This window comes from Rattus rattus, chromosome 2 (genome assembly GCF_011064425.1).
Source record: "Rattus rattus isolate New Zealand chromosome 2, Rrattus_CSIRO_v1, whole genome shotgun sequence".
NCBI lineage: Eukaryota > Metazoa > Chordata > Mammalia > Rodentia > Muridae > Rattus > Rattus rattus.
The window spans coordinates 100,423,817-100,451,288 of NC_046155.1; the positions used below are offsets into that span (position 1 = coordinate 100,423,817).

Consider the following 27,472-nt stretch of genomic DNA (forward strand, 5'->3'; position numbering starts at 1 on the left):
AAATAGCTGTAGATTTCTAAGCCAGTGGTTCTCAACCTTCCTAAGGCTGCAACCTTTAACACAGTTCATCATGTTGTTATGACCCCCCAACCATAAAATTATTTTCGTTGCTTCTTAACTGTAATTTTGCTACTATTATGAATCATAATATAAATATCTGTTTTCTGATAGTCTTAGGTGACCCTTGTGAAAGGGTCCTTTGACTCCCAAAGGGATCAAGATCCACAGAAGCAATCACTTACTGAACTGGACCTGAAAAGGAATCCTTAGGTACTGCCCTGAGGTTCTGGATAGTCCCAGTGGGTTCAATGACTTTTCACTCACCCTAAGTTGTCAATGTGCAGAAAGACAAAGATGGCCCACTCCCAGAGTCCTTCGCTTTCCAGCTGGCCAGCATAACTGGCCTGTAGCACGCCTTCACACTGTTCTGAGAGATGTGTATAGTTAAGAGCACGGAGCACTTCCCAAAGGTGCCAGCTTAGGCGGTAGTCCAAAGGATCTGCAGTTATGCTTCGGGGTTCCAAGAGCTGATTGAGACCATAATGTCTGAGGAGAAGACAGTATTCCGTCAGCTGGCAGGTCACCTGTACTGAACGGGTTAACTGTTCTGTGTCTCAGGAGGCAAAGTCTTATCAGTAGCCCTTACACAGAGATACCAGATCCCCCCCACCCCTCAGAAGAGTGTCATTTCACAGGCTTGTTGGACCTGGTTTGCTCTATGCCCTTTGCTATTCCAGTTTCCATTCTTCTATCCTTTATTATTATAGTATCTGCTACTTTATTTTCTTTTGGTTTTTCAAAACAGTTTTTCCATATATCCCTGACTGTCCTCCAACTCACTGAGCTCTGCCTGCCTCTGACTCCCAAATACTGGAGTTTAAAGTCGCACACCACTACCACCACTGGGCTCAACACTTCTAACTTAGAGTGAAACTGCTGAGTAGGGGTAATGCATGGCTTTAATCCCGGGACTTGAGAGTCAGAAGGAAGCAGATCTCAGTGAGTTTTGAGGGTCAGCTTGGTCTACAGAACTTGGTTTCCAAAACAGACAGGGCTGTTACATGGAGAAACCATGTCTCAAAAAACCAAAAAGAAAAACTTCTGGACTGGAAAGATGGCTCCGGATTATTACTCTTATTATTTCTAAGTCTGCCAACTTTTTTTTTTTTTTTTTTTTTCTGAGCTGGGGACCGAACCCAGGGCCTTGCGCTTGCTAGGCAAGTGCTCTACCACTGAGCTAAATCCCCAACCGTCTGCCAGGATCCACAGAGTGGAAAGACTCTCTTAAGGTGTCCTCTAACTCATATATGCACAAACATCAAATGAACTGAAACAAAAACCTTTCTTACTTGTTAAGAAAAAAATATAGCTGGGGGTGGGGGATGGGGAGGGGAGAAGTCATGGTGCAGGCCTTTAATCCCTGCACTCAGGAGGCAGAGGCAGGAGGATCTTTGTGAGTTCAAGGCCAGGACGGTCTACAGAGTGAGTTCTAGGACAGTCAAGGCTACAAAGAGAAACCCTGTCTCAGGAAAACAAAAAATAAAAAACAATTTGTTATAATTTCATATATTTTATATATATATATATATATATATATATATATATATATATATAACCAGAATATATAAAAATGTATCACAACACAGAAAGCACTAAGGTAAAAAAAAAAGCTAAGGGGGCAGGAGATAGCTTAGTGCTTAAGAACACTTACTGCTTTTGCAATGAACCCGAATTCAGTTCCCAACACCCAGCTGGTGGCCCACAACCATCCACAGCTCTAGTTTTTGTAATTTGCCACTCTCTCCTGACCGTCAATGGCACCAGGCACTTGAATGTTCTATTTATACATGTAGCCAAAACAGCCACATACATAAAATAGAGTAATCACCTTTAGTCACAGCATTCACAAGTAGAGGGCAGAGCAAGGTCAGCCTGGCCTACAAGTGAGTTCAGGACAGCCAGGGCTAAAGAGACCCTGTCTCAAAACAAACAAACCACACACACACACACACCACACACAAACATGCACACACACACACACACACACACACACACACACACACACACACAGAGATTTGAATAAACATGTTAACAAAAACCAGATTGCACAATTTTAAATAATTCTATTTTATAGCACTCTGTCTGTGTTTAAAGGAAGCATCTTGAAGAACAGAAATAAGCTGTGACCTGTTAGCCTTGAACAGACGAAAGAAAACCAAAATCCTAGTTATGTCTAAGTAAAGAAGCATCAACACAACTTTAGACACAACTTCATGAGTTAACTTACTACTGTTAGATAAGCCATTCTCCACCCCCCACCCCCCAATTTTGGTTTTATTTGGTTTATTTGAGACAGGGTTTCTCTGTATAACAGAACCCTGGCTGTCCTGGAACTCAATCTGTAGACCAGCCTGGCCTTGAACTCACAGATCCACCTGCCTTGCCTCTTGAGTGCTGGGATTAAAAATATGAGCCACCACCCAGCCCAATCTCTTTCTTAAGAACTAATTTCATGGAGGCATATTAATACAACCCTAACTCATGGGAAAGTGAATTTCTAGGCAGTCTATTTAGAAACCCAATCTCAAACTACCAAAATAAAGAAAAATACAGAATATATACAACATACAGAGAGTACCACTACATACCATGTCAAATTCTGACAGTGAGAATGTGAAATAGCAAGCATTCCCTCACACTGCCTGGGGACTGGAACTTCTGGGTTTCTGTGAACCACCCTCACCTCAGTCTCCCAAGTAGCTGTGACAAAGACCTGGCTTAATGTGGCCAGTTCTGTAAACATCCACAGCAGCTTTATCCCTAACAGCCAACCCAGCAGTATCTAACACCCACCAGCAAGGCAGTATGCCAATTATGCAAAGGTCTGCAGTGCCGAAATAATTACCATTAACAGATAAATCATGCTGAGTGAAAAGAAGACAGGCAAGAAAGAATACTCATGATTTCAATTGTGTAAATTCCTGAAACAATATTAATTCATAGTAACAATCCTTCCCTAAAAATTGAGGATTGAGGATTAATCCCTCAACCACATTAGAAGTCACATTAGAAGTTTCTGCAGTGACACACGTGTGCGCGGTGTTGAGCGTTGGCTGTGCTAATGCCTATCCCACGGCATCCTTATCTACCTCAATGATGTTCTGAAGCCACTGCCATCCTAGTTTACCTGTCACTGTAGAGCTTTAGAAGATGAAAGCAAACGTCTTGAAGTGGTCTCTGGGGGTCTTTTTCTTCCTCTACCACACAGCCACTGCCCTCCAGGTAAGAAGGAAGAGGGGGACAGGCATATTTATCACCCTCACAAGTATTCTGAAAAAGAATTTTAACAAGCATTTTACCAGTTCTTTTCCATCAGTAGTATCTTGCCTCAATCATTAAGACACCTGTATAGACAAGGTCTCTCCCGATGTCAGTGGTTCTCACCTTCCTAGTGCTGAAACCCTTTAGTACAGTTCCTCATGTTGTGGTGAACCCAACCATGAATCATTTCCATTTCATAACTGCTATTTTGCTACTGTTATGAACTGTAATGTAAGCATCTGTGTATGAAAGGGTTGTTTGGCCTCCAAGGTGTCAGGACCCACAGGTTGAAAACAGCTGTTCTATGTAGTCCTGGGTGTCCTGCTATTAGACCAGGCCAGCTTAGAACTCACAGACAGAGATCCACCTGCCTGCAAGCACTGGAAGTAAAGGGGTGCACCATGCCTAGCTCAAAACAACTTTTTAACTTCAATAATGACAAGAGATATGAGATATGACATTGAAGAATTTCAGCTTAAATGTTTTAAGGGGCAAATTAAACCCGATGTCAGACTTAAGCAATTCCCAAAGGAATAAGCTAGTCTTAGGAATGAAAAATCGCTTCATGTAGAAGCAGAAAAAATAGTAAGAAAATTCATTATTTCTTTAAATAGAATAAAAGCAGTGGTGGGTAGACTGGTGGTGCTGCCCTTTAATCCCAGAACTTGGGAGGCAGAGGCAGGAAGGGCAGGTAGATTTCTGAGTTCAAAGCCAGTCTGGTTTACAGAGTGAATTCCAGGACAGCCCAGGTCTACACATACACAGAAACCCTGTCTCAAACACTCCCCACAAAGGAAAACAAACAAACAAACAAACAAACCACCCCACCTCCCCTGAAAAGAAAGGAAATGATAGAAGTTGAAGTTGAGGAGGAGCCCGGTCTAGAGACAAGCAAGGTTAAAGGATAAAGTTTTGAATTTGCTAGGTCTGTTTCAATTTTATTTTATTTGAAAGAGGGCAGTCAGCAATAAGTATTGTATTATTTGATGTTTTTCCCTATGATGTCTCCCCAGGCTGGGATTAAAGCTGTGCTCACCATACCCAGCTTGCAGGACTTCTCTGGAAAGACAAAAAAAACGTCTACCAGGATTCTCACGTGGCTCTTCTGAATACACACATACCTGAAATGCTTCTTCATACATGCTGAGAGCCCTGGAAATGGAGGCAGTTGGTGGAAGCAAATACCAAAGATGGATAGCAAGTGTTCGTTTCCAATCTAGCTGGGAGCATACATTGATTTGTTTCTGTTCTGAGAGCTGCCACACCTGCATAAGACAAGAGCATTACCAAGTCATCTTTGTGTTGCTGTGGTTGCTACTGTCTGTCTACAAGCTGTTCACTTATTTTAGTTTTTTGTTTAGTTTTTGAGACAGGGCCTCATTATGTGTAACAGGTTGGTCTTGAACTAAGATATCCTCTTGACTCTGCTGGGATAAAGGAGTATGCCACCATGTCCATTTTTGATGTTATGGCTTGGATGTGAAATCTCCCACCCCATTTTCTTGCCATAATTGATATGAGAAAGACACACAGACACAAGAGAGTCAAAAAGTAAACAGCAAAAACTGGATTAAAATAATTACTCCATTATTGGAAAAACAAAGAGCCGTGGCTATTAAAAGGAGCAATACAGTGGAAAACTGTCTATATACAGTAAATTGAAGAAAATTGCAAAATCATTCTCTATAACTGATTTTGCTTGTATATAAACATTTGCAAATATGAACTTACATATCAACATTTAAAAGTGTCTGAGAAGACATAATCATATATTGTTCACTATGCAAATATTACTGTGATATAGAATAGTTTTGTATGTGAGCAAATGCACGTCATGGTGTGTGAAGTTCAGATGTTTTTAGAGTGGTTACAGGGACTGTCAGGTTTCAGGCTTGACAGCAAGTGATTTTCTTTACTTGCTATGCCATTTTGCCAGCCCCAATTTTATTTACAGTTTTTATTAATTAATAAAGTATCTTTAGGCCAGTGAGATGGCTGACTGGGTAAAGCCTGAGGACCTGTTTGACTCCCAAGACCTACTTAGCAGGAGAGAGAGAATCAACTCTGCCAAGTCACCCTTTGTTCCTCACACCTGTGCCACAGTGTATACACATGCTTGAGAGCAAGTGTGCAAAACAACAAAAACATATGTAAATTTCTTTCTAAAAATTGTTTTTTGAAGCATGGTCTTCTAAGTAGTCCTGGCTATCCTGGACCTCTCTATATCTAAATTAGGTTTGTCTTGAGTTTGGTCTAGATCTCAGAGATCCACCTGAATCTATCTTCCAAGTGCTAGGACTAAAGGCGTATGTCACCATGCCCGGCTATCTGACTTTTTAAAAAAAGATGTATGTATGTGAGTAGACTCGCTGCCCTCAGACCCACCAGAAGAGGGCATCAGGTCTCATTACAGATGGTTGTGAGCCACCATGTGGTTGCTGGGAACTGAACTCAGGACCTCTGAAGAATAGTCAGTGCTCTTAACCCACTGAACCATATCTTCAGCTATCTGACATGTAAAGTTGAAACTATTTCTACCTAGAAATAAGGCCAAACGGTCAGCTATATTAACAGTGTAAATTTGACAAGAAAATCAGTATGACATTACCGGTTTTCCAGCTAACAGGGCAAATATGCGCAACCGCTCATCGTGGATGAAGGAGTCAGCCTGGAGCTGATGCCAATCAGCCAACTGCATGGTGAGCAGCTCCCGGACTGACTGGCTTCCCACCAGCTGAGACAGAAGAAGGGCAAGGCGATGATCACCTGTAAGAGAAACACAGGTTTTCTGATGAGGATTTAATGAAACACAGGCTATTACCATCTTCTTCCAGGCCTCGGGAAAGCCCCAGCTCAGCAATGGTCAAAGGAATGTGCCCATGCTATATATTAAAAAACTGCTAAGAACTGGACAATGGTGGCATACACCTTTAATTCCAGCATTTGGGAGGTAGAAGCAGGTGGATCTCAGTCTGTTTCTCAAGACAGGGTTTCTGTCCTGGCCCAGCTTTTTTTTTTCTTCAGGGAGCTATCTTTGACAGGCAAGGATATTTACCACTATACTATGAAGACAGCCTGGACAGCAACTTTGAACCATTTGCATGTATATGTTGCCCTATATGCATACATTTGTGCATACTCTATGCATTACAAGGAACACACATTTAAATGTTGACGTGACTCTTAGAATTTGGGTGATTTTGTCCTATTGCTTTCTACTTACCTGCATCTTGTGATTTTTTTCTACAAGTGTATATAATAAGATCAACACAATTTTAATCAAATAAACAGTATTTAAGGTTCAAGAGAATTGTTTAGGAAAACAAAACATGGTCTCTAGAGCAACCAGCAGTCTTACTTGGAAATATTTATAAGGCAAATTACAGATGAGGGGCAGGGATAGCATGGGGAAGTAGGTAGTGGTAGAGAGGATCTCACTCCTACCTGACTGCTGTGCCAGACAACAGGCCTCACTAATTCTACTGCCCGTGAGGTAGCTGAAGACAGCCTCTATGGGACTGTCTCTGCGGGTCAAGGAGACCTCCTCTTCTATCTGAGGTGCAGCAGTGTGGGACAGCCAGCGGGAAAACGCTCTTCTCCGCTCCAGAGTCTGAATGTATTCACTGGGCTCATCCAGCTGGCTGTCAAGCTCCTTCAGGTGGCCCCATAGGGCTTCACATAATGTCCACGTCAGGCTCCAGTGCTTCACAACTAAGAACGTACAAAAACCAATGATTTAAAGTTTGGCAATAAATCTTGAGAGGCCGTCATTAACTGTGGTGCAAAATATATTAACATAAAAACCACTCATACAAGTTGGTGAGCTCACTTCTTCCAACTTGTTCATCTCATAGTACAAGTGTAAGGTGTACTCACTCACTCTGTGTACTGTGTGTGATGCCTGTAATACTTAGATAACAAACTGATGCTACTTTAAACACATTTCCTTAGCCTAATTAGGGTCATTAACTGTGATGGCTAAGAAAACATTCTCTAATTTGAGCAAATTTTGCTACAAAATGCATTTAAAATTATTTTATGTATATGAATATTATGTCTGGTTGTCTGTCTATGCACTATGTATGTGCAATAAGTCCACAGAGGCCTGAAGAGGGCATTAGCTGGAGTTAAAGATGGTCATGAGTCTCCATATAGGTTCTGGAAACATTTACCATCTGCACTTCACTCCCCAACAACAGCAGCAGACTGCTTTAGCATTCTCAGAGACATCAAGTAGAAATACAGCCACTGCTAGGGCTGTTATCCTGCAGACATCTGAGTGGTGTGCACACACACACACACACACACACACACACACACACACACACACACACACACACCCACACACACACACACCAAGCACAACACACAAATTAAATGTGTTGGGCCTGCCATATGAAGGTGCCAAACTCAGAGAAAAGACAGCTGCCTAACAAGAGGGGCTAGCAAAACTGCAGATTCCAGTGTTAGAGACGGAAGGCAGCCCTACATTTCACTTTGAATCTGAGAAACTCAAAATGAATCAAAGACTTTAAGACTTGAGAATTTAAACTGAAACAGGGAAACCCTGGTTAAACGCTAGATACAGGCCTAGGCAATGCCTTCCTGCCAAAGACGCCAATAAACAGCAAGTTGGTTACTATACTATCACCACCACCACCACCACCACCACCACCACCACCACCACCATCATCATCATTATACATACTCAAGTAAAGAGCTTCTGCACTGCAAAAAAATTAATGGTGAAAAGACAGATTATGAAACAGGAGGAAATCTTAGAAATCTGTCTAACTGGGGATTAATATCTAGAATGAAGATTACTACAACAACAACAACAACAACAACAATCACAAAACCCAAAACAAACAAGCAAATCAGCAAACGAGCCAACACTTTCCAAACGAAGTACAAATCTTTAGTCACCAGAAAAATACATATCAAAACTCCCTGGAGACTGCATTTCACTCCAGGTGGAATGATTAAATTAAGAAGGCATTTCTGGAGCTAGAGGGATGGCTCAGAGGTTAAGAGCACCGACTGCTCTTCCAGAGGCACTGAGTTCAATTCCCAGCAACCACATGGTGGCCCACAACCATCTGTAATGGGATCCGATGCCCTCTTCTGGTGTGTCTGAAGACAGCGACAGTGTACTCATATACATAATAAATCTTTAAAAAACAATTAAAAAAGAAAAAAATAGAAACTAAACTACTCAAAATGAACAAGTACTGGTTGACAGTGTTTAGAAAAAAGGGAATTTGTTGGATATAGAAATAAATTAGTCCAGTCACCATGGCAATGAGTATGGAGGTTCCTGAAAAAATTGAAATGTTTTCTGTTTTAGCTGTAGTACTTCTTACCCCAAAGAATAAAAGTCAACTCATAAAAGAAACATTTGAACACTGCGACTGTAGCTTGATTTCCAACAGACAAGTTATCAACAGAGGACTGGATAGAGAATGTGGAGTCTATATCACATGGTGGTTTACTGAACAATAAAAAAGAATTAAAGCACAGCATTTGCAGGTAAATGACAGTAAGCAAAGTAAGCCAAGACTCCAAATGAAACAAAGTAAAACTGGTATTCCATGTCCTCTTTTATAAATGAAACTTAGGAAACAAGGAAATTAGAAAAGACAAGTTGTACTTAGTGGGCTACACAAAGCAAGCCTGTCTCAAAAAACAACAAACAAAAAGACAGACTGACAGACACACACGAGAGTAAAAGGAGACCAGTAGGGATAAGAAAGAAGTAAAGTTGAGTAGTGGGATCAGAGGTGAGCATGATTATAGTACGTTTACATACATACATACATAGACACACACACACACACGGTTAGCACACGCCAATAATGACAAAGGGCAAATAACTGCACAGCTCCTGACACGGTGATAGCTGTGAGTCTAAACTTCTATACACAACAAGAAGCATGGCTCCTACATGTCTTTATCTCTCAGTTAAAGGGTTTACTTTCACTTACTCCCATGCTACTATTATTTTTTAAATTTAATTAAAGGCAATTAAGTCAGTAAAATTTTAGAGGAGAAAAAATTTTTCCTTTCATAAAGATGATTTCCAAAACACACAGTTAAATATCCTGGTTTGAAATAAAAGGAATACAATTACCAAAATCTGAGGGTTTCGATTAGCTGTGGGTCTTTGAACTACAGCAATGTGTAAGCACAGGAAGATACTGATACCCATAAGGAAATCCATCCTCCAAGAAGCACGTGCTACTATTAACCTGACTCCCGGGACACAAGTTGACTCCGGCAACAGGATGTGTACTTACTTGGTAGTTCCAGTAAATCTCTGGGTGATTTCTTAACCCAATCTGCATAACCATGAATGACTGAAACCCCAGGATTGGGGACGATGAGAGGACACAGCTCATCTACATGCACAGTGCTATGTTTTAATTTGAGCTCTAGAGGTGTCTGGTATAACTGCAGATCCTCATCCAGCTTCCTCTGTCTCAAGCCGAGTTTTTCCAAATGAACTTTGAATGGGGATTCAGATAGACTAGAAGAAACAATAGATGAGTCAGAAAATGAAGACGCTGAAATTTCCCAACAACCAAACTATGCTTTATCTCTGTCTTTCATCAGAATGAAAGGCATTTCACTGCAGTGTTTGCTTTCTGAGACAGTTCCATGTAGAACATGTAACTAAAGATCACACTGAATCTCTCATCTTCCTGCCTCCAGATGCCTCCAAACGATGGGAGTACAGGCATGCAGGCACGGGCCACTATGCTGGGTTTATGCAGTGCTGGGACTGGAACCCAAGGCTGCATGCGGACTGTGCAGACCCTCTACCAACTGAGCTACACTCACAGCCCTCAGAGCTTAATTCTATTTTTTTTTTTTTTTTTTCCCGGAGCTGGGGACTGAACCCAGGGCCTTGCGCGTGCTAGGCAAGCGCTCTACCACTGAGCTAAATCCCCAACCCGTCTTAATTCTATTTTTATAAGTGACTGTTCAAGACTTTTTATGTGTATATGTTGTGGTCAGGGCAGATGACTGAAGAATCCAGAAGTAGGTGACAGATACCTTGCAGTGAGAGTTACAAGAGGTTATGAGCTGCCCACTGTGGGTGCTGGGAACCAAACTTGGTTCTCTGGGAGAGTAGGAAATACCCTGAAGTCAGCCATCTTCACAGCGTCAACTTCTTAAATCTTAAAGACTAATGAGGTCTAATGAAATAGTAACGTGTAAACTTAGTGAACAATAATTTCCAAATGACCAAAGCTGATGTTTAGCAAATCATGTATGAGTAATGATACAAAGTGTAAGATAACCAATAAATTTTAATACAACAAAGCACAGCTCAGGGTACAAGTACGGGAGTCAGTAGTTACTTGTTTCACTACTTATTTGGACGCTACAGAATCTAACTATCAAAAGTTATATGTAGGATGCCTAGTTTACAAATACTTTGGTGTCAAAAGTTATGAAGGTAAGCTTATATATACTAAATGTTTTCTTGAGATATGTCTCATATAAACCTAAACTTGATACATAGCTAAGAAAGACCATGAATTTTTGATTCTCCAGCCTTTATCTCTTAAGTGACTAGATTCTATGTGTGTACCACCACATATGGCCAGTTTCTAAATTACTTAATTCCTTCACTTGTATCTGTTTTAAATTGCTATGCTAGAGACTGAAGTGAGGGTCTTGGGCATGCTAGGGAAGTGCAGTTCTACTGGGCTGTATTAGCACTTGAGTTTCTAAGATGGTTCTTACTATATAACTTAGATTGGCCTCCGACTTGTGATCTCCTCTGCCTGTCTCTAGTGCTGGGATTATAGACATGTACCACCATGCCCAAATAGGCTATAAAATTAGATTAGCAGGAAGTCAGTCTGAACTTGATAATTTTTTTTTAAGATTTATTTATTTATTATATACATTGTAGCTATCTTCAGACACACCAGAAGAGGGCATCAGATTTCATTACAGTTAGTTGTAAGGCACCATGTGGTTGCTGGAATTTGAACTCAGAACCTTTGGAAGAGCAGTTGGTGCTCTTAACCACTGAGCAATTTCTCCAGCCCGAACTTGATAATTTTTAAAGTTGATATTAATTATCTCCAAAATAATACAATACCATAATCTAGAGTCAGTTAGTAAATTTAGAATGGATTTTCCTGAGATGTTCATTAAACTGATTATTTTTATTTTTCCAAAATCAATTCAAAAAGTAATAAAGTAATATTCATTTAATCCACAGTAAATATATACAAACTTACTAGGCCTATAAAAAATACATAAGAAAACTGTACATATTCGGTGTAAATGCAATACATTTTGTATGGTAATTACCAGAAGACTAAATTGTAGGGACTACATAGAAACATATATGATACTATGTACCCAACATATATGAAATACTTATACTTAGGTTAAAAATTTATATAGAAAGATCAAAAAGGAGGGTGCTGACCATGGGTTTCTTGATAACAGAACAGCCCCAATTACAATGTGGACACCCCCACAAAGCATCAATCAAGAAACATAACTCACGATTTAACAGCTACTGGATTGGGCAGGAATCCGTATTCCATAGACTCAGCAACCTGATGATTTTCCAGTTCATGAGAGCCATGCAGTTGTTCTCCACTATTTGCAAGAGTCCAGTTGGGACCCCAGCCAACCCGAAATGAACGTCCCATGAATAAGGCCATGTCCATCAAGAGTTTTCCCTTGCCATATGTAATGGATTTTTCAAGAGGGACTAGGCCTGGTTGCCTGCGTATCCCCACTGTTTTTAGGGGAACTTCAGGGGCTGGGCTGGGCACTGTGAACACAGTAGCCAGGGGTAGAGGGACAGACCAGGGGGATGTGGATGGGACGTTCATTAGAGATGATGTTCTGGGTGTGCGACATTCTTGCACAGAGGCACTTGGTGAAAGAAAAGTTCCACTTGCAAATTTTGATTGGAGCAACCCACCAACTGAAACAAGGAGGAAAAGACACTTAACAACCCAGTTTGCTTCTTCACTAAAGATGAAAATTTTCAGACAGATTTTTATAATAATCACTTTTCTTTGAAGACAAGGTCACTGTGTAGCCTAAGTCCTATGAAGACCAGCCTAGCCTCAAGATTATTCCTCCTGAGTGCTAGGATCAAAGGTGTGCACTAGTTGTTTTTCCAGATAAGATTATTCTGTATAACCTGGCTGTCTTGGGACTCACCATATAGACCAGGTGGGCCTTGAACTCTGCCTCCTGAGTGCAGGATTAAAAGTGTGTGCCACAATATTTATTTAAAAATTTTAAATTATATGTATATTTGTGGGTATGTCAACAGGACTGTAGCTGCTTGTGGATGCCAGGTGTCCCACGTTCTGGAAGCTGGAGTTACAGGTGGGTGTAAGCTGCCTGACGTGGGTGCTAGGAACCAAACTTGTGCTTTCTCTAAGAGCAGTATAAGCTCCCTACTACTCAGCCATCTCTTCAGTCCACAATAATCACCTTTTCAGCTACGAAATCAAAGCAAGGACTTTAATGATTTTATAAAGGAGAAACAAAAACAAGAATCTTCAAGGATTAACAACAATATTAAAGACAATTATGTGTACACTTCACTTTTCAGTAACACTGATCGGGAAGTGTTATTATTGCTGCTCACATTAAAACTGAGGAAACTGGGCTTAAAAAGGGGACCTTTCGGGGTTGGGGATTTAGCTCAGTGGTAGAGCGCTTGCCTAGGAAGCGCAAGGCCCTGGGTTCGGTCTCCAGCTCAAAAAAAAAGAACCAAAAAAAAAAAAAAAAAAAAAAGCGGGGGGGCTTTCTAAGTCCATGGCACTATCAAGTGACGAGACTGGGTAAAACTGTTCCTAAGGGTCATATCCTTACTGAAATCCTATATGCAATAAAACTATCTTTAAAATGATGGATGTAACTGGAGACAACAATTTACAGAGAACTAGATCAGTCCCAAAAATACAAATATTGCATGTTTTCTCTAATTTATGGGTCTTAGATATTGCAGTTTCCTGGTATTATTTATGTACTAATGACATGAAAGTAGAAGAAAACTTGTATGGGGACCAAGAAAAAGGAAAGGGTAAAGTAAGTAGCTATAGGGGATGGAGACTGAGCTAAAAGGACATTGTAACGGCCGGACAGAAGGCAGCCCATCAGTTAAAAGCACTTCTTACTCTTGCAGAGGACCTGAATTTGATACCCAGTGCACACATGGTGGCTCACAACTTCACTTTCAAGAAATTTGACACTTTCTGACTTTTATAGGCACTGCATGTACCTGCCTTACATACTTGCATGGAGAAAAAAATCAATACACAGATAAATCTAAAAATTTTGAGGCTATTATATTTGCACAAATATAGCCTTATGTATAAGTAAAATACAAAAACAGCTGGGGGTGGTGGCACATGTCTTTAATCTCAGCACTCTGGAGGAAGAGGCAGGCAGTGAGTCTGGGGCCAGGCTACACAGAGACCCTGTTTTGAAAACCCAACCACAAAAACCCCAAAATAAACAAAAACCCCAACAAAATAAAACCACAAAACTCAGATAGATTAAAATTGAAGTCCTGGGCTGGAGAGGTGTCTCAGCGGTTAAGAGCACTGAGTGCTCTCCCAGAGGTCCTGAGTTCAAATCCCAGCAACCACATGGTGGCTCACAACCATCTGTAATGGGATCTGATGCCCTCTTCTGGTGTGTCTGAGGACAACTACAATGTACTCATATATAATAAATAAATAAAATCTTAAAACAAAAAACAAACAAAAACAAACAAACAAACAACCCCCCTCCCCAAAAAAACCCTGAAGTCCTGACATTATGAACTTAAGGAGAGGTAAGAGGACAACTTTAGGGAGGTGGTTCACTCTCTTTACAAGGTGGGTCCTAAGAATCAAACTTGTATCTTTACCTGCTCAGCCTTCTTGCTGATCCTTATTTACCTTTTCAGAAAACATTAACAAAATTTAGTTCTTCAGCTTTCAAAGTATTTTGAATTACAATTGCCTACTCACTGATAAATACTCCACAACCTTTTTTTTTTTTGACATTTTTCAAGAAAAAAAAAAAAAGTTTTTCTGCCTGCATGCCCATGCACCATGTGTATGTAGTATGTGAGGAGGCCAGAAGAGGGCACTGTGTATCATGGACTGGAGTCACAGATGGTGTTGAGAACCCAGACTCACTGGAGAACAGTCAATACTGCTAACTGCTGAGCCATCATCTCTCCAGCCAGTACTCTATAAAGTATAAACTGCAATCCTAGTAAGAAAAGGGAAAGTTTTAAAATTTAATATGTGATTACCCCACAGGGGTTTTCAAAGGTTTAGGGAAAAGTAGATACTTGAAGTTTACTATCAACAAAAGCAGTAAGATAATGTAAGGACTAAATAAAAGGAACATGGTCAACTTGTGGAATCTAAGTATTGTGGTAGAGTTTAGATTAGAGCTTACTATGTAATCCACACTCACAAGTGACTAAAACAGGGCTCTCACTCAATGAGACAACTTTAGGGAGGTGGTTTACAAGTGGTTTCCTAATAAAGAGGTACTTATGATGCTTAAAAACCTGCCATGTCAGCACTTTTTTTACCCTTTCTGTTTTAAAATGTGTGTGCATGCATGTGTGCATACATGGAAGTCAGTGGACAACTTCAGGAAGTAATTTCTCTCCTTCCACCATGTGGGTTCTAGAGATCATCAGTTCATCAGGCTTGATGGCGAGTACTTTTTATCAGCTAAGCTAATTCACTGACCCATTTTTTTTTTTTTAAAGAAATTATTTAGTATGTATGCCTGAGTGCTTACGTGTATGTATATGCACCATGTGTGTGCCTGGTGGCCAGGAGGCCATAAGAGGGTGTCAGATCTCTTGAAAATGGAGAAGAGAGGGTTATTAGCTACCATGTGGTTTCTGAGAACTAAACTGGAGTCTTCTGCAAGAACAAGTATTCTCCGCTGTTGAGCCAAGCTCCTTGGGTCCTGCTATGCTGTTCTGGGTAACCTCAAGTTCACAGCAATCTCCCTGCCATAGATGGTAGGAAGAGGATAGTATGTATTTAAAAAAATTATGCCTATTGTTATAGTTTTCAGAGGTTCTGCTAAAGAAATCCATTCAGCTTAGAAGGAGAAATATGAAAAGCAGAATCGAGCTGACAGTGTCCTTGGAACCAGCACATTTTATACTGTACCTATGGAGCGGGATTTTGAGGAGTGGGAGGCTGAAATGGGGAGTCTAGGGGAGCAGATCTCCTGAGCAGTGTCTCCTCTGGAAGGGAAGTGACCGAAGCGCTGCTCCATGGCATCTACGTCTTCTTCATCCACAAGCAACGATGCTTTCATGATCTACAAATCAAAGACCGTAAAAGAAAAATGCAGTGTATACGAACCAAAAAAGTTTCTTTTAAAGCCTGTGCCCAGAACAAGTGTAACATTTTTGTGAGCAACACACTACTCCCCCGTTTGTGCTTCACTCAGTAAATGATCTTTAGGTCAAACAAGCCAAAGGCTAAACAAAAAGGTTGAGCTAGAGGATGAAGGAGGGAAATTAAACATCTATTTACTGAGCTTCTAAAATTTCTATGTTTGAGATCTCAAAATTACTTTATAAAGCAGACCAAGTACAACTTAAGGAACTAGTAGTTGTTAAACGGCTTGTCTAAAGCCAGGGCAATAAAGTTACACAAGCTGCTGAGAAGCCAGGTCATGTAAGCAGAGACCACGTTCCCGCCGTCAGTACAAAGTTCCTCAGTGACTAGGAGTATGAAGCCTGCTTCCTTTTCCGTTACAGTGAGGTCTCAACAGTTTTACATGAATACTCAAAGCAGAGATGTGACATGACAGAAGAGACTAAATATTAGTTTGGTTTTCTGTCATAGTAAGGGTGGGTCAGATCGTCACCTGTAACACATGTGGATTAATTCCCAGTGAAGACGCAATTTGTGTTGATGCGGACACGGGCTCCTGATCCTCAGGCACACTCTCTTCTAACACAGAATCCGGAACTGGCTCCTGGGTGATATCTACCATGTCACTGTCCAGTTCCACAACCCTCCCTAACTGCTCCACTTCTGGGCTCTGGCTCTGCAGATAGCAAAAACAGAGAAGCAACATTAACTTTACTCAGAATATGATAAAGAAATACTATATTCTCCATGTTCTAAGAGGTGAGAGCAGATAATTCCTCTCGGAACGATTATGAGCCAGAGTTGAGTATCTGAGTCAATGCTCACACAGTGGTCTTCATAGACAAAAATTACACCTTTCTTCTCTTTGTTAGCAACTATGATTTCCTGGTTTACACAGGGTCACCCTGACTTCCCAATGACTGGTAGTTGAAGTAAGTGGGAGGAGAAAAAAGGCACTATTATTAAGGATGTTAGATAGGCACGCCCCCAAATTGCATTCTTAGTACACAAATAATTCCATTTTATTAGGTGTTTGTTTTGTTTGCGTGTATATATATGTACTTAGAGGACAGGCTTAAGATTCCTCAGGGCTGGAATTCTAGATGGCTATGAGCCACCAAGTAGGTGTTAGGATCTGAATCTGGGTCTCTCCAACCCCAAACTTCATGTTTTTTTCTTTTGTTAGGTTTTTGTTTTATTTTGTTTTCTGATAGAGCACTGACTGTCCTGGATCTCAGAGATTTGCCTGTCTCTGTCTCCCAACATGCTGGGATTAAAGGCGTACATCACTACCGTCTGGCTCTAATAGTTTTGGTTCTGGAATTTAATCTTTTGGGTGACTAGAGTCAGCTGTGCTCTGAATGTGCGGTCTTATGTGAGATGTGAGAAATGTTCACACTTCCCTGAAAGGGTAAATAAGCAGCAGTATTATGGGTAATTCCAATCTGGGAATAATCTTGTTTTAAAGAATCAAAGTCACACCTATTATTTATAAAGCAATGTTAAAGAAATAATTGTTACAATGATGGTCAGAGGAGATGGCTCAGTAGTGCAAGGAGGTAAGTTTAGATCTAGAGCACCCATGAAAGAAGTCAGGCATTGTGGGGCACAAGCAAGGGGCTCTCTGGGCTTGCTGGCCAGTGAGACTGGTGAGCTCCAGTTCAGTGAAAAGCCCTTTTCTCAATAACCCCCAGTCTCTACACACACATGACAGTTTATAATAATATGCTTATAAAATGGAAGTGCACTATAAACAAACTAGTTTAATACAAATTTGTTATGTTATATCCTAAACACATAGAACCTAGTAAAGTGTTAACAAGTGACTAAGAAAATTCATAAAACATTTTCAAGACAAAAGGTATTATTACTTCTAACAAGCTGTAATTTACATCATATAACTCATCCCTGAACAATGTCTGGCTGATTTTCCATGAGTGCCTTATTTTATGCTATATCTTAAATAGATGCTGTGATGTACGTAGTTTTCTTTTAAAGACGGGACTGGAGCTATAGCTCAGTAGCTAGGACATGGGCTGAACTTACAGAGGACTCAGGTTTGATTCCCAGCACCCTCATGGTGCTTCCCCTGGTCTGGACCTCAAGCCTCCAAGGGATCCAATGCCCTTTTCTGGCCTTTGAGGGAAAGGCACACACAAAGCACACACAGACGCAAGCAAACATCTATAGACAAACATATTTAAAGTTTTACACCTTTATTCATTTGGGACACAGTGTCTCACTACGTAGGCCTGGCTGGCCTTAAATACACATCCTGCTGTCTCAGCCTCTCCAGTGCTAGTTGTAAGTTCTTAAGATCTTTTGAACAAAAATAGCCACTACTGGTCAACATTTTCGATTTCTTCTTTAATTGGACATTTGCTATGGCTATCCTGTGTTCCTTTAACAAATAGCCTTGCTGAAAGAATGGGTGACCCTATGAACAACTAGAAAAGAACTGAGCAGCTATAATACAAGGGTGACATTGCCCAAAAACTGCTTTAATAAAGTTAAGATGGTGCTCCCAAGGCAACACTGGGCTTACGTACCAAGTTCAGTGGCACAGCACATTCCTGACATGTTCAAGGCACAGGTGGGTTTGACAGCAACCATGACAAAAATAAAAATTAAAAAAAAAAAAAACAAAACAAAACCCAGAGTATTTAAGGTGAAGCTATTAGCATACAGGATACTCTTACGCTTTAAAATCTTGGGGATGGGAACTTGGTAACCACCAAGCAAGGGGTAAAGAAAGAGGCCTAGCAAGAAGAATCGTAGTTGCTCCCATATTAATAAGTACAGGAGACATTCTTCCCATAAGATCCCTAATATGTTTACTTTTTTAGACAGGGTCTCAATTTGTAGCCCGGACTGCCCTGAAACTATGCAGATTAGACTGGTCTCAAGCTCACAGAGATCCACACACTCACCTATGTGCCAGGTGCTAGGATTAAAGGCTTGAGGAACCGAGTCTTTCATGTACTACTGGGATGGAACCAAATGCCTTGGGTATGCTAAGTATATGCGAAGCTGAGCTGTACTCTCGGCCAGAGCTACCTTTCAACAAATGCTATGATAGTCCACTCTACCAGCAAGATACTGGTTTTGACTGCCTCAATACTGTTCTTCCTATTTAACGCCATGTATCAAAATGTATTATCATTTCTTACATATGTGTGGTCTACTATGCAGTCATGGCTTAAAAACAGGAATTACAGTTTACTGTTTTTTCTTTTTCTTTTTTTTTTTTTTTTTTTTTGGTTCTTTTTTTTGGAGCTGGGGACCGAACCCAGGGCCTTGCGCTTCCAGGCAAGCGCTCTACCACTGAGCTAAACCCCAACCCTACTGTTTTCTTTCCCTAGTAAAAAGAACATCAACTAATTCAGTGAACATGTGCTTTGTGCTTCACAGCTAATGCAGCACCTGGCACGAAGCAGAAAAAGCAGCTGACCATAAAAGGACAAGGACTGAAGACATGGAGGTAAAGAGGGAAGAACAACTTATATCCTCACTATCATGTCACTAGGTTCACATGAGGTTTAGGCTGCACCATCTTCCTTACCCACAGCACTAAGGCAAAGTGGGAGGATTTCATGACTAGGTTAGAGATAAAGGGGCACAGGACAGACTTTAAGAGAGTGCTGAAGAGCAGCGACATATCGCACCTTCATACACAGTCATTAAACCTAGATAACACACCTAGTAGGAGGGAAAACACATAAAGCTGAGAAACTGGCAAGTATCCAGAATCCCTGTGCACAAATTTCACTGAAGTATAATTAAGAAAGTTGAATAAACTCAACAAACTACCCTAAAATATATTTTTCAAGAAATCTTTGCAGACCAGTTTTCAGAAGCCAGTTAGAATAATAGAACACTGTAAACTGAGGGAGAGTGGGAAAAAAAACAGAACTCTGGAGAGGTCTGTGAGAATGAAAGATATTTTCTGGAAAAAGCTGTGTTAATAACTGGATCAGTTTAGAATAGTATCCTTTTATTTCAAGTCAGCATATACAAATTGTATCCCCTAAACCCTGATACACTTTTTCCTGAAGAAACAAAAAACAAACACACCCCCAACTCCCCCCCCAAAAAAATGTTTAAAATTGGAGATAGCTCAGCAGTTAAGAGCACTTGCTCTTGCAGAGAACCCAGGTTTGGTTTCCAGAGTCCACATGGTGGCTTATAACCATGCAAAACACAAGGATCCAGGCATCTGATACTTATAGGCACTAGGAATGCAAAGAGTACACATGTACACATACAGACAAAATATACATAAGAAAAAGATCATAAACCTTTTTGTTTTACATCTTTGAACATGAGGTTCTGAGCAAGCTGACTATCTTGACTTACTATCACTGAATTCAGGTTCATTTGAACTACAAGGTTGAGGTAAGAGCTACAATCTATGTCTACCCAAGTGTCAAAGGTCCCAAGTTGTTCAAATTTTAAAATCTGCCCATCATCTAGGCATCAGCTATGGAGAATTTATTAAAGATTAAATATGTCAGAATCCCATGGGCAATCCATGGAACTCACATGATGGCTGTTCTAAGAAATCAAGCTTTTGGGGCTGGGGAGATAGCTTAGCAGAAAAGTGCACTGACCATTCTTCCAGAGGTTCTGAGTTCAATTCCCAACAACCACATAGTGGTTCACAACAATCTATGTGATCTGATGCCCTCTTCTGGCATGGAGAGGTACATACAGATAAAACACTCATTATATAAAATAAATAAATCTTTTTTTTTTTTTTTTTTTTTTGGTTCTTTTTTTCGGAGTTGGGGACCGAACCCAGGGCCTTGAGCTTCCTAGGCAAGCGCCCTACCACTGAGCTAAATCCCCAATCCCTAAATAAATCATTTTTAAAAAGGTCAAATTCTCCAAAATATTGAAGCAGTCAGCTACATAATGGAATCAAAACCCAGAGCTTCAAAATAATAAAACCACAGGAAAAACTTCCCACAGTAGCCTTAATTTGTCTACAACAAAGGAGCATGTGTCAACATTTTCTCTCACCTAGAAGTTATAGAAGATCATACAAAAAATTTATTTGTTCCTTAGTTATACCTTTTTTTTTTTTTTTTTTTTTTAGGTGCAAAGCAGTATTGTATAAATGTGACCCTTAAAGTAAAATATAAATTTTCCTAAATAGCTCAAGATACGACCTGTCTTTTCTAATTCTCTCTTTTTTTTTAGTCTGAGGTAGTTGGTCATCTACTGTGTGTAGGGGTGGGATGGTTTTCCAGACTTTAGAAACACCTATGGAAATCAGTTTCTCCAAGAAGGCTGTGACATATGATTCTTTGACTCAAGAATTCAGACAATTCAGGTAGTTTCCCTGTGACAAGTAAAGCACCTGATCTTAGCAACTAATAATAGTAATTAGCCACTGGTGGTTTCTATCTCTCTCAGATGTCACCAGGGAATAGGAAGGGGTGTCACAAGCACTGTCTGATACAAGCAAAGTGTTCATAATGCACATAACCAGAACTTCTCTCTCATTTCTGCTCACTGCCTATCGACGTCTTCAAAGCACTCAGTACCCTGCTCTCTGTATGCTATTTGCCAGGGTGAATCCTTGGCAACTTTCTTGGCTACAACTTATTCTGGGATATCTTTTGCTTTCAGTTTTTCAATTAGCTCTTGTGGGCCACACTGTCAGCTGCTAAAAACAGGAAATTAGATTTTTTTTCCCTTAGTGTTTGGTTCTGGTGATTAAAGCTTACTAACAACTGTCAATATTATATAAATTGGTTCTTTTACCTAGATGAAGTTTTTCTTTTTCAGCCATATCTTTATCACTCTACATGTTTATCAGCAGGAGGACAAAAAAAAAAAAAGTATTTGATTATGTTTTTAGAAAAGATTGTGGGGGGAAAAAAACACCAGAAACAGCAATCTGGGATAGGAGTCATAAAAGAAAAAAGATAAATTAAAAATATGTTCACTTATAGATTTCTTGAGAGATGTCTTTACTATGTAGCTCAGGCTGGCCTGAAATTTTCTATGTTGATCTGGTTATCCTTGAACTCTGAGATCCGACTGTCTCTGCCTTCTAAGTCATACACTTATGAGCAGGGTTTTGTTTTGGTTTCTTTTTTTTTTTTTTTAAAGATTTATTTATTATATAAGTACACTGTAGCTGTCTTCAGACACACCAGAAGAGGGCATTGGATCCCATTACAGATGGTTGTGAGCCACCATGTGGTTGTTGGGAATTGAACTAAGGACCTCTGGAAGAGCAGTCAGTGCTCTTAACCACTGAGCCATCTCTCCAGCCCTGTTTTGGTTTCTTTTAGGGACACCATTCTAACTTCCACATTTATCATCCCCTCTTCCACCCTATACACAAAAACATGAACATACACAAGATTATCCAGAAAGTGCCTCCCCAGAAATTATTTAATAAATCATAAAAATCACACATCTGAGCAGCCAAAATAATTGAGCATGGAAAAATCCCAAAGGTCCTGCTTTTAGCAGCTGAGAGGTAGAGGGTGTTTTTACAAAGTCCCGTAAACAACTCTTCTTTGAAGGAGTAAGTCATTAAGTTAAAAACATCACTTTAACTTGATTGAGTCTAAACCACAACTTGATTGAGTAAATCACTTTACCATTCAAAGAAACAATCTATTAATTAATTTACAAACCTTTCCCCATGAGGACAAAAGGCTTATAATAGTTTAACAATACTGAGAAGGGATATTACACAAATAATTATAATAAACAACACAGTCCCTATTCTCTCCAAGCTAAATCATTTACTTGCTTTTTAAAATTATATACTTTTATAACAATTATTAAAATACAATATTAAAAGTTTACCTGAAACATAGCAAACAACTTGAGAAAAAAAACTAAACTCTTGCAGAAAGCTACTCTGACTTTAAAAAGGGATGGAGGTAAAGAATAAGACTGCACATCATGAAATCAATAAAAAAAGTAGGATTTACTTTGCATCAACCCCACACAAGCAAAATGCTATCTCAAGTTGATCACTGATCAAAACATTACAAGTCCAAATGAGAGAAATTAAGTTACAATTTGTAGAAGAACGATCCAAACAGCAAGAGAATTCTTTAAATCTTGAGTAAAAAAATAACAGCCTGCAGCACTGTGCCCTCCCTTGCACTTAGTTCCAAGGGCTGAACAGCTGAAAAGCTGAATGACCTCTGACTTCTTTATCACGGCCGCATTCACATTCTCTGCCCTTCTCTACCTGAGGTGGGGGTGCAGGTTTGCCATTAAGAGTCATCTGGAAAGTGGTTGCCTGGCCTGCAGGGGGCAAAGGGGCAGTCTTCAGCTTCTTTGAAGTAGTTTTGGGTGGGTGTTCCTCCTCCTCTTCATCAGAATCCTGAAGGCCATACTTAGAAAAATGGGAAACCTAAGAAGAAAAGAAACCCAGCAAAGTCAACGATTAGCAGTGTTCTCTTCACTCTTTCTATAATATCTACTTTTGAAAAAAAGACAAAAATAGATTAAAGATTAAAATAGTTAAAGCAGGGGCTGGAGAGATAGCTCAGCAGTTCAAAGTACTGGTTGCTCTTCCAGAAGACCCACACGACAGCTCACACTGTCTGTAATTCTAGTTTCAGGTGTTCCAATGCCCTATTCTGGCTTCCAAGGGCACAAGGCACAGAAATACACATAATAGTTGCTCAAAATTAAGTGAACATATACAATATTAATATATATTACAATGAGCTGAGCATGGGGGCACACAACTTTAGTCCTAGCAGTAGGGAGACAGGCAGGTGGATCTATGTGAGATTTAGGCCAGCTAGGTTTACAAGTGAGTTCTAGGATAGCCAGGTTGACACAAAGAAACCTTGTTTGGGGGAAAAAACAACAACAAACAAAAACCCAACCCCACACGCACGCACACACACACACATACTCACTCGCACGCATGAGACTTACTTAAAATGTAATCACTCAGGGATAGTTAAGAGAACTTGTTGCAAAGGTCCAGGTTCAATTCCTAGCTCGCCACCTCCTTGGGCACTGGCCACTCATATGGTACACAGATGCACATGCAAAACACTCATCAACATAAAATAACAAAAATTAATTAATTAATTCAGGCCTGGAGAGACGGTTAAGGGAACTGGTTGCTCTTGTAAAGGTCCTGAATTAATTTGCCAGCATCCACATTGTAGCTCATAACCATATAAATGGGATCCGATGTCCTCTTCTGTCGTACATAGAAGACAGAGCATTCATACCATATGCATAAAAAAAATATATATATAAAATTCAGTCATCGTTGATCCCTGTTATATACTGCGCCATTGTTCACTACCTACACAAGGGCCTTCAACCATCTAAATTATCCAACCAGTCTAGAAGAAGAAATTACAGGACAAGATTATCTAGAACAAGCAGCAGCCAACCTCTCCTGTTTCAAAAGTATTTACAAATGAAAAGGACAAGTACAGTCCATGAGATGGATGGCTCAGCAGGTAAAATTCTTGCTGACAAGTCTGATAATCTGATTTTGATCCCCAGCACCCACATGGTACAGAGAACTGACTCCCCTAGGATGTCTTCTGACATCCACTTGTAAACTGTAACATCTCTGTACCTACCTACACCCCCCTCCTCCCCCCAGAGCTAGGAAAGACAGCTCAACTGGTAAAGTGTAATCATGAGCACCAGAGTTCAGATCCCCTCCTCCTCCAACAAGAAGCTAGGTAATTAATTAAGTTGTGGTAAGGCCACCACAACTACAAGCTCAACCCTGGACAGGTGGGAGTAGTTTTGGGCTTTTGGAGCCAGCTAGCCAGCCAACCTGAATTAGGGAAGTCCAGATTCAGTGAGAGATTGTTTCAAACAGTAAGATAAGCTGGGTAGTGGTATATGCCTTTAATTAAGAAGCAGGCAGTTTTTTTTTTTTTTTTTTGGTTTTTTTTTTGGAGTTGGGGACTGAACCCAGGGTTTTGCTCTTTCTAGGCAAGCGCTCTACCACTGAGCTAAATCAAATCCCCAACCCCAGCAGGCAGTTCTTTTGAGTTCAAGGACAGCTATTCTACAAAACAAATGGCAGGTCAGCCAGGACTACACAGTAAGAACATGCCTCCAGATTAATGAATAAATAAATAGCAACAGAGGAAGATACCTGATACAGATAAGATATCCACTTGTAAACTGTAACATCTCTGTACCTACCTACCTACCTACACACACACACACACACACACACACACACACACACACACACACACACACACACACCCCAATAAAACAATTTTTAAGAAAGACAAAGATTTTTGATGAGTTCATTTTGTAACTCCAAAAGCTAGAAGTGGGTTTAATAAACATACCTTAAACACCCAAGAACCAGTTTCAGGCCGATACTCCTTGAATTGGGCCCCTTGCTTTCTTGAGACTGCTTCTAATCTCCCCTCATAATTGATATCAGCAAGTCGATCTGGACTCTTTATTAAACACCGGGATGTTTTATCTGTTGGCCAAACTCCATCCAAAGTAACTTCAGCCTTCCTGTGAATTACAAAGAGACAAAAGGTAAATGCTTTATACTTAAAAAGCAGGAGTGTAGCCACTATGGAAGTAAGGAGCTCTGCCCTGAAGGACTAATAGACAACTGCAATGTTCAGCCATATCAAGCCTGGTTAGATACATGAAGAACTCCAAACATACAAAGGCACTTCCACTTTCATGTTTATTGCTATACTATTCACAAGGGCTAAGATGTGGTAACAGCCTAGACATCTATCAGATGAATGAATAAAAGAAATGGTATATAGTTTTTTTTTCAACAGTAAGAAAAAAGAGATTACAGCATTTGTAGGAAATGCAGATCACTATATTAAGCAAAGTAAGGTAGACTCAAAGACAAATGCATTTCTCTCATGTGCAAAATCTAGATTTAATACATGCTTACACATAGACAGGCACACAGAATGTAGAGTTAGTTCCAGGACAGCCATAGTAAGACTCTGCCTTGAAAAACACTAGAAAGCAAAGCAGAACAACAAAAAGACATACTAGAGATTCAACTAACACCCCTGTAGATAACAAAGACTGATCTGAGTTGGTTGTGGAAGTTACAGGACTTAGGAGAGAGAAGCAGAGACCAGTCTGGGCTATAGAGAGTCACTATCTCAGGGAGGGAAAGCAAACAAGTGGGGCTGGAGATGATTCAGTGGTGAAGATCAGAAGACTTGGGTTCAGTTCCCAGAACCCAGATGTCAGCTCATAACCATCTATAATTTTAGTTCCAGAGTTATCGGAAACTCTCTTCCTAGGACACTGCATGCATATGGTAAAAAGGTATACATGCAGTCAAAACATTTCATACACATCAAATAAGAAAAAGTGTAAACAAAATGACATTAACAACAACATAGAGGGAGAGAGGAAAGGACGGAGGAAGTGATTCCTTAGAACTATTCTGCAGATATTTCAAACCTGGAATCTTGGAGCTAGAAATGGCTCAGTGATTAAGAGTGTATACTGTGGGGGCTAGAAAAGCAGGACTGCCACGAATCAAAGCCAGGTTAGGATTTAATGCCACACAGAGCTATAGTATAAGACCCTGTCTAACCTCCCACTGAATCCAAGCAATATATGGCAATAAAATGTTTACAGAACAAAATAAAGCAAGATTATGTTTTCAGAAAAATTCTAATTTAGTTCATTTTCTGTATGTAAAAAAATTCATACCTATTTAGTCCTTCACCCACAGGTGGCTTTTGGTTATCATCTACATAGACAATAACTTCTTTCCTCCGGATATGCACAATGTCATCCAAATTTAGATTTGTCAAATTCACATCTCCTTCAAAATAGATTGAGCCATACCCTAAAATTCAGAGAAAATGGTTAAAAGAAGATCCTTTATGGAGGAGCAAAAGTCTCTTTTTAAAATCTGTAGTGATAAGCAAGGAAGAACATGCAACCTGTAATATCAGTATTTTAAACTTTCAAGAAACTCATGGAGTAGCTTTCTGCTAACTATGGCAAGCATGGGGACAGAGGAGTAGACTACACTGTTAGCAGATTTAACACCTCCATTCTACATTTCTGGTGTTTTCCAGTCCTCTCAAGTATCTGCACTGCTGTTCTATGAACAACTTAATTCCTCGTCTGCTACACAAACTAAAGTACTTGAGCCCATTTAAAATATAGTATCACAGAGTAAGTTTATTTAAAGAAAATTATCTAACAATTTAATATAAAATTGAATCAATGTATTAAGCTTAGTATATTTCCAAGTTTAATTATGAAGAATTTTGAGAAAACTAATTACCAGATCCAAACAGGTACATTAAAACCCCAAAATTCTACATGGATTTAGTCTTCCTTGCTTTATTACTTGTCAGGAAAAACCAAATACAGGAAAAAAACAGACCCTAAAACCAAGAGTTGCCCTTAATAACACAGACAAGGTCCATATGACTCCTGAACTCACACTTACCTTTACGGCCAATGGTGAAGTCAGAAACAATGCATTCTCCTTTCTCATTGGTAATTTTAGCAAGGTCATCCATAGATGGAATAGTATAATAACCAACTTTTGTGAGAACAATGCCTATAACCAAAAGTCAAAAAATACTGTGAGTGTACTTAGGTAGAACAGTTCTCAGTAGTATTAATTTTATTTTCATATAACAATTTTTGTATAAAATAAGTTGGGTTTTTTGTTTTGATTTTTGTTGAGACAAGGTCTTATGCATCAGTATGGTCTGGTAGTTAAGACAAAGCTGAGACCTTGAGCT

The 27,472-nt window shown here is 39.9% G+C and overlaps 1 protein-coding gene across 5 annotated transcripts in view; it reads right to left on the reverse strand.

Moving 5' to 3' along the window:
* Nup98 (nucleoporin 98 and 96 precursor) overlaps nucleotides 1-27,472 on the reverse strand; it is an 88,534-nt gene that overhangs the window by 5,603 nt on the left and 55,459 nt on the right. For 4 of the 5 annotated variants that reach the window (XM_032893130.1, XM_032893127.1, XM_032893129.1 and 1 more), the window contains 13 exons: nucleotides 27,172-27,285; nucleotides 26,418-26,556; nucleotides 25,055-25,232; nucleotides 22,951-23,115; nucleotides 16,219-16,401; nucleotides 15,510-15,663; nucleotides 11,854-12,283; nucleotides 9,618-9,847; nucleotides 6,766-7,032; nucleotides 5,930-6,087; nucleotides 4,443-4,586; nucleotides 3,188-3,330; nucleotides 293-546 (listed from right to left, as the gene is read on the reverse strand). In XM_032893130.1, the coding sequence (XP_032749021.1) occupies nucleotides 321-546; nucleotides 3,188-3,330; nucleotides 4,443-4,586; nucleotides 5,930-6,087; nucleotides 6,766-7,032; nucleotides 9,618-9,847; nucleotides 11,854-12,283; nucleotides 15,510-15,663; nucleotides 16,219-16,401; nucleotides 22,951-23,115; nucleotides 25,055-25,232; nucleotides 26,418-26,556; nucleotides 27,172-27,285 (2,531 nt within the window). In that variant the 3' untranslated portion in view covers nucleotides 293-320. Of the gene's footprint in view, nucleotides 1-292; nucleotides 547-3,187; nucleotides 3,331-4,442; nucleotides 4,587-5,929; nucleotides 6,088-6,765; nucleotides 7,033-9,617; nucleotides 9,848-11,853; nucleotides 12,284-15,509; nucleotides 15,664-16,218; nucleotides 16,402-22,950; nucleotides 23,116-25,054; nucleotides 25,233-26,417; nucleotides 26,557-27,171; nucleotides 27,286-27,472 lie in introns of those variants that run through there. The other variant, XM_032893131.1, reaches the window with a different exon arrangement.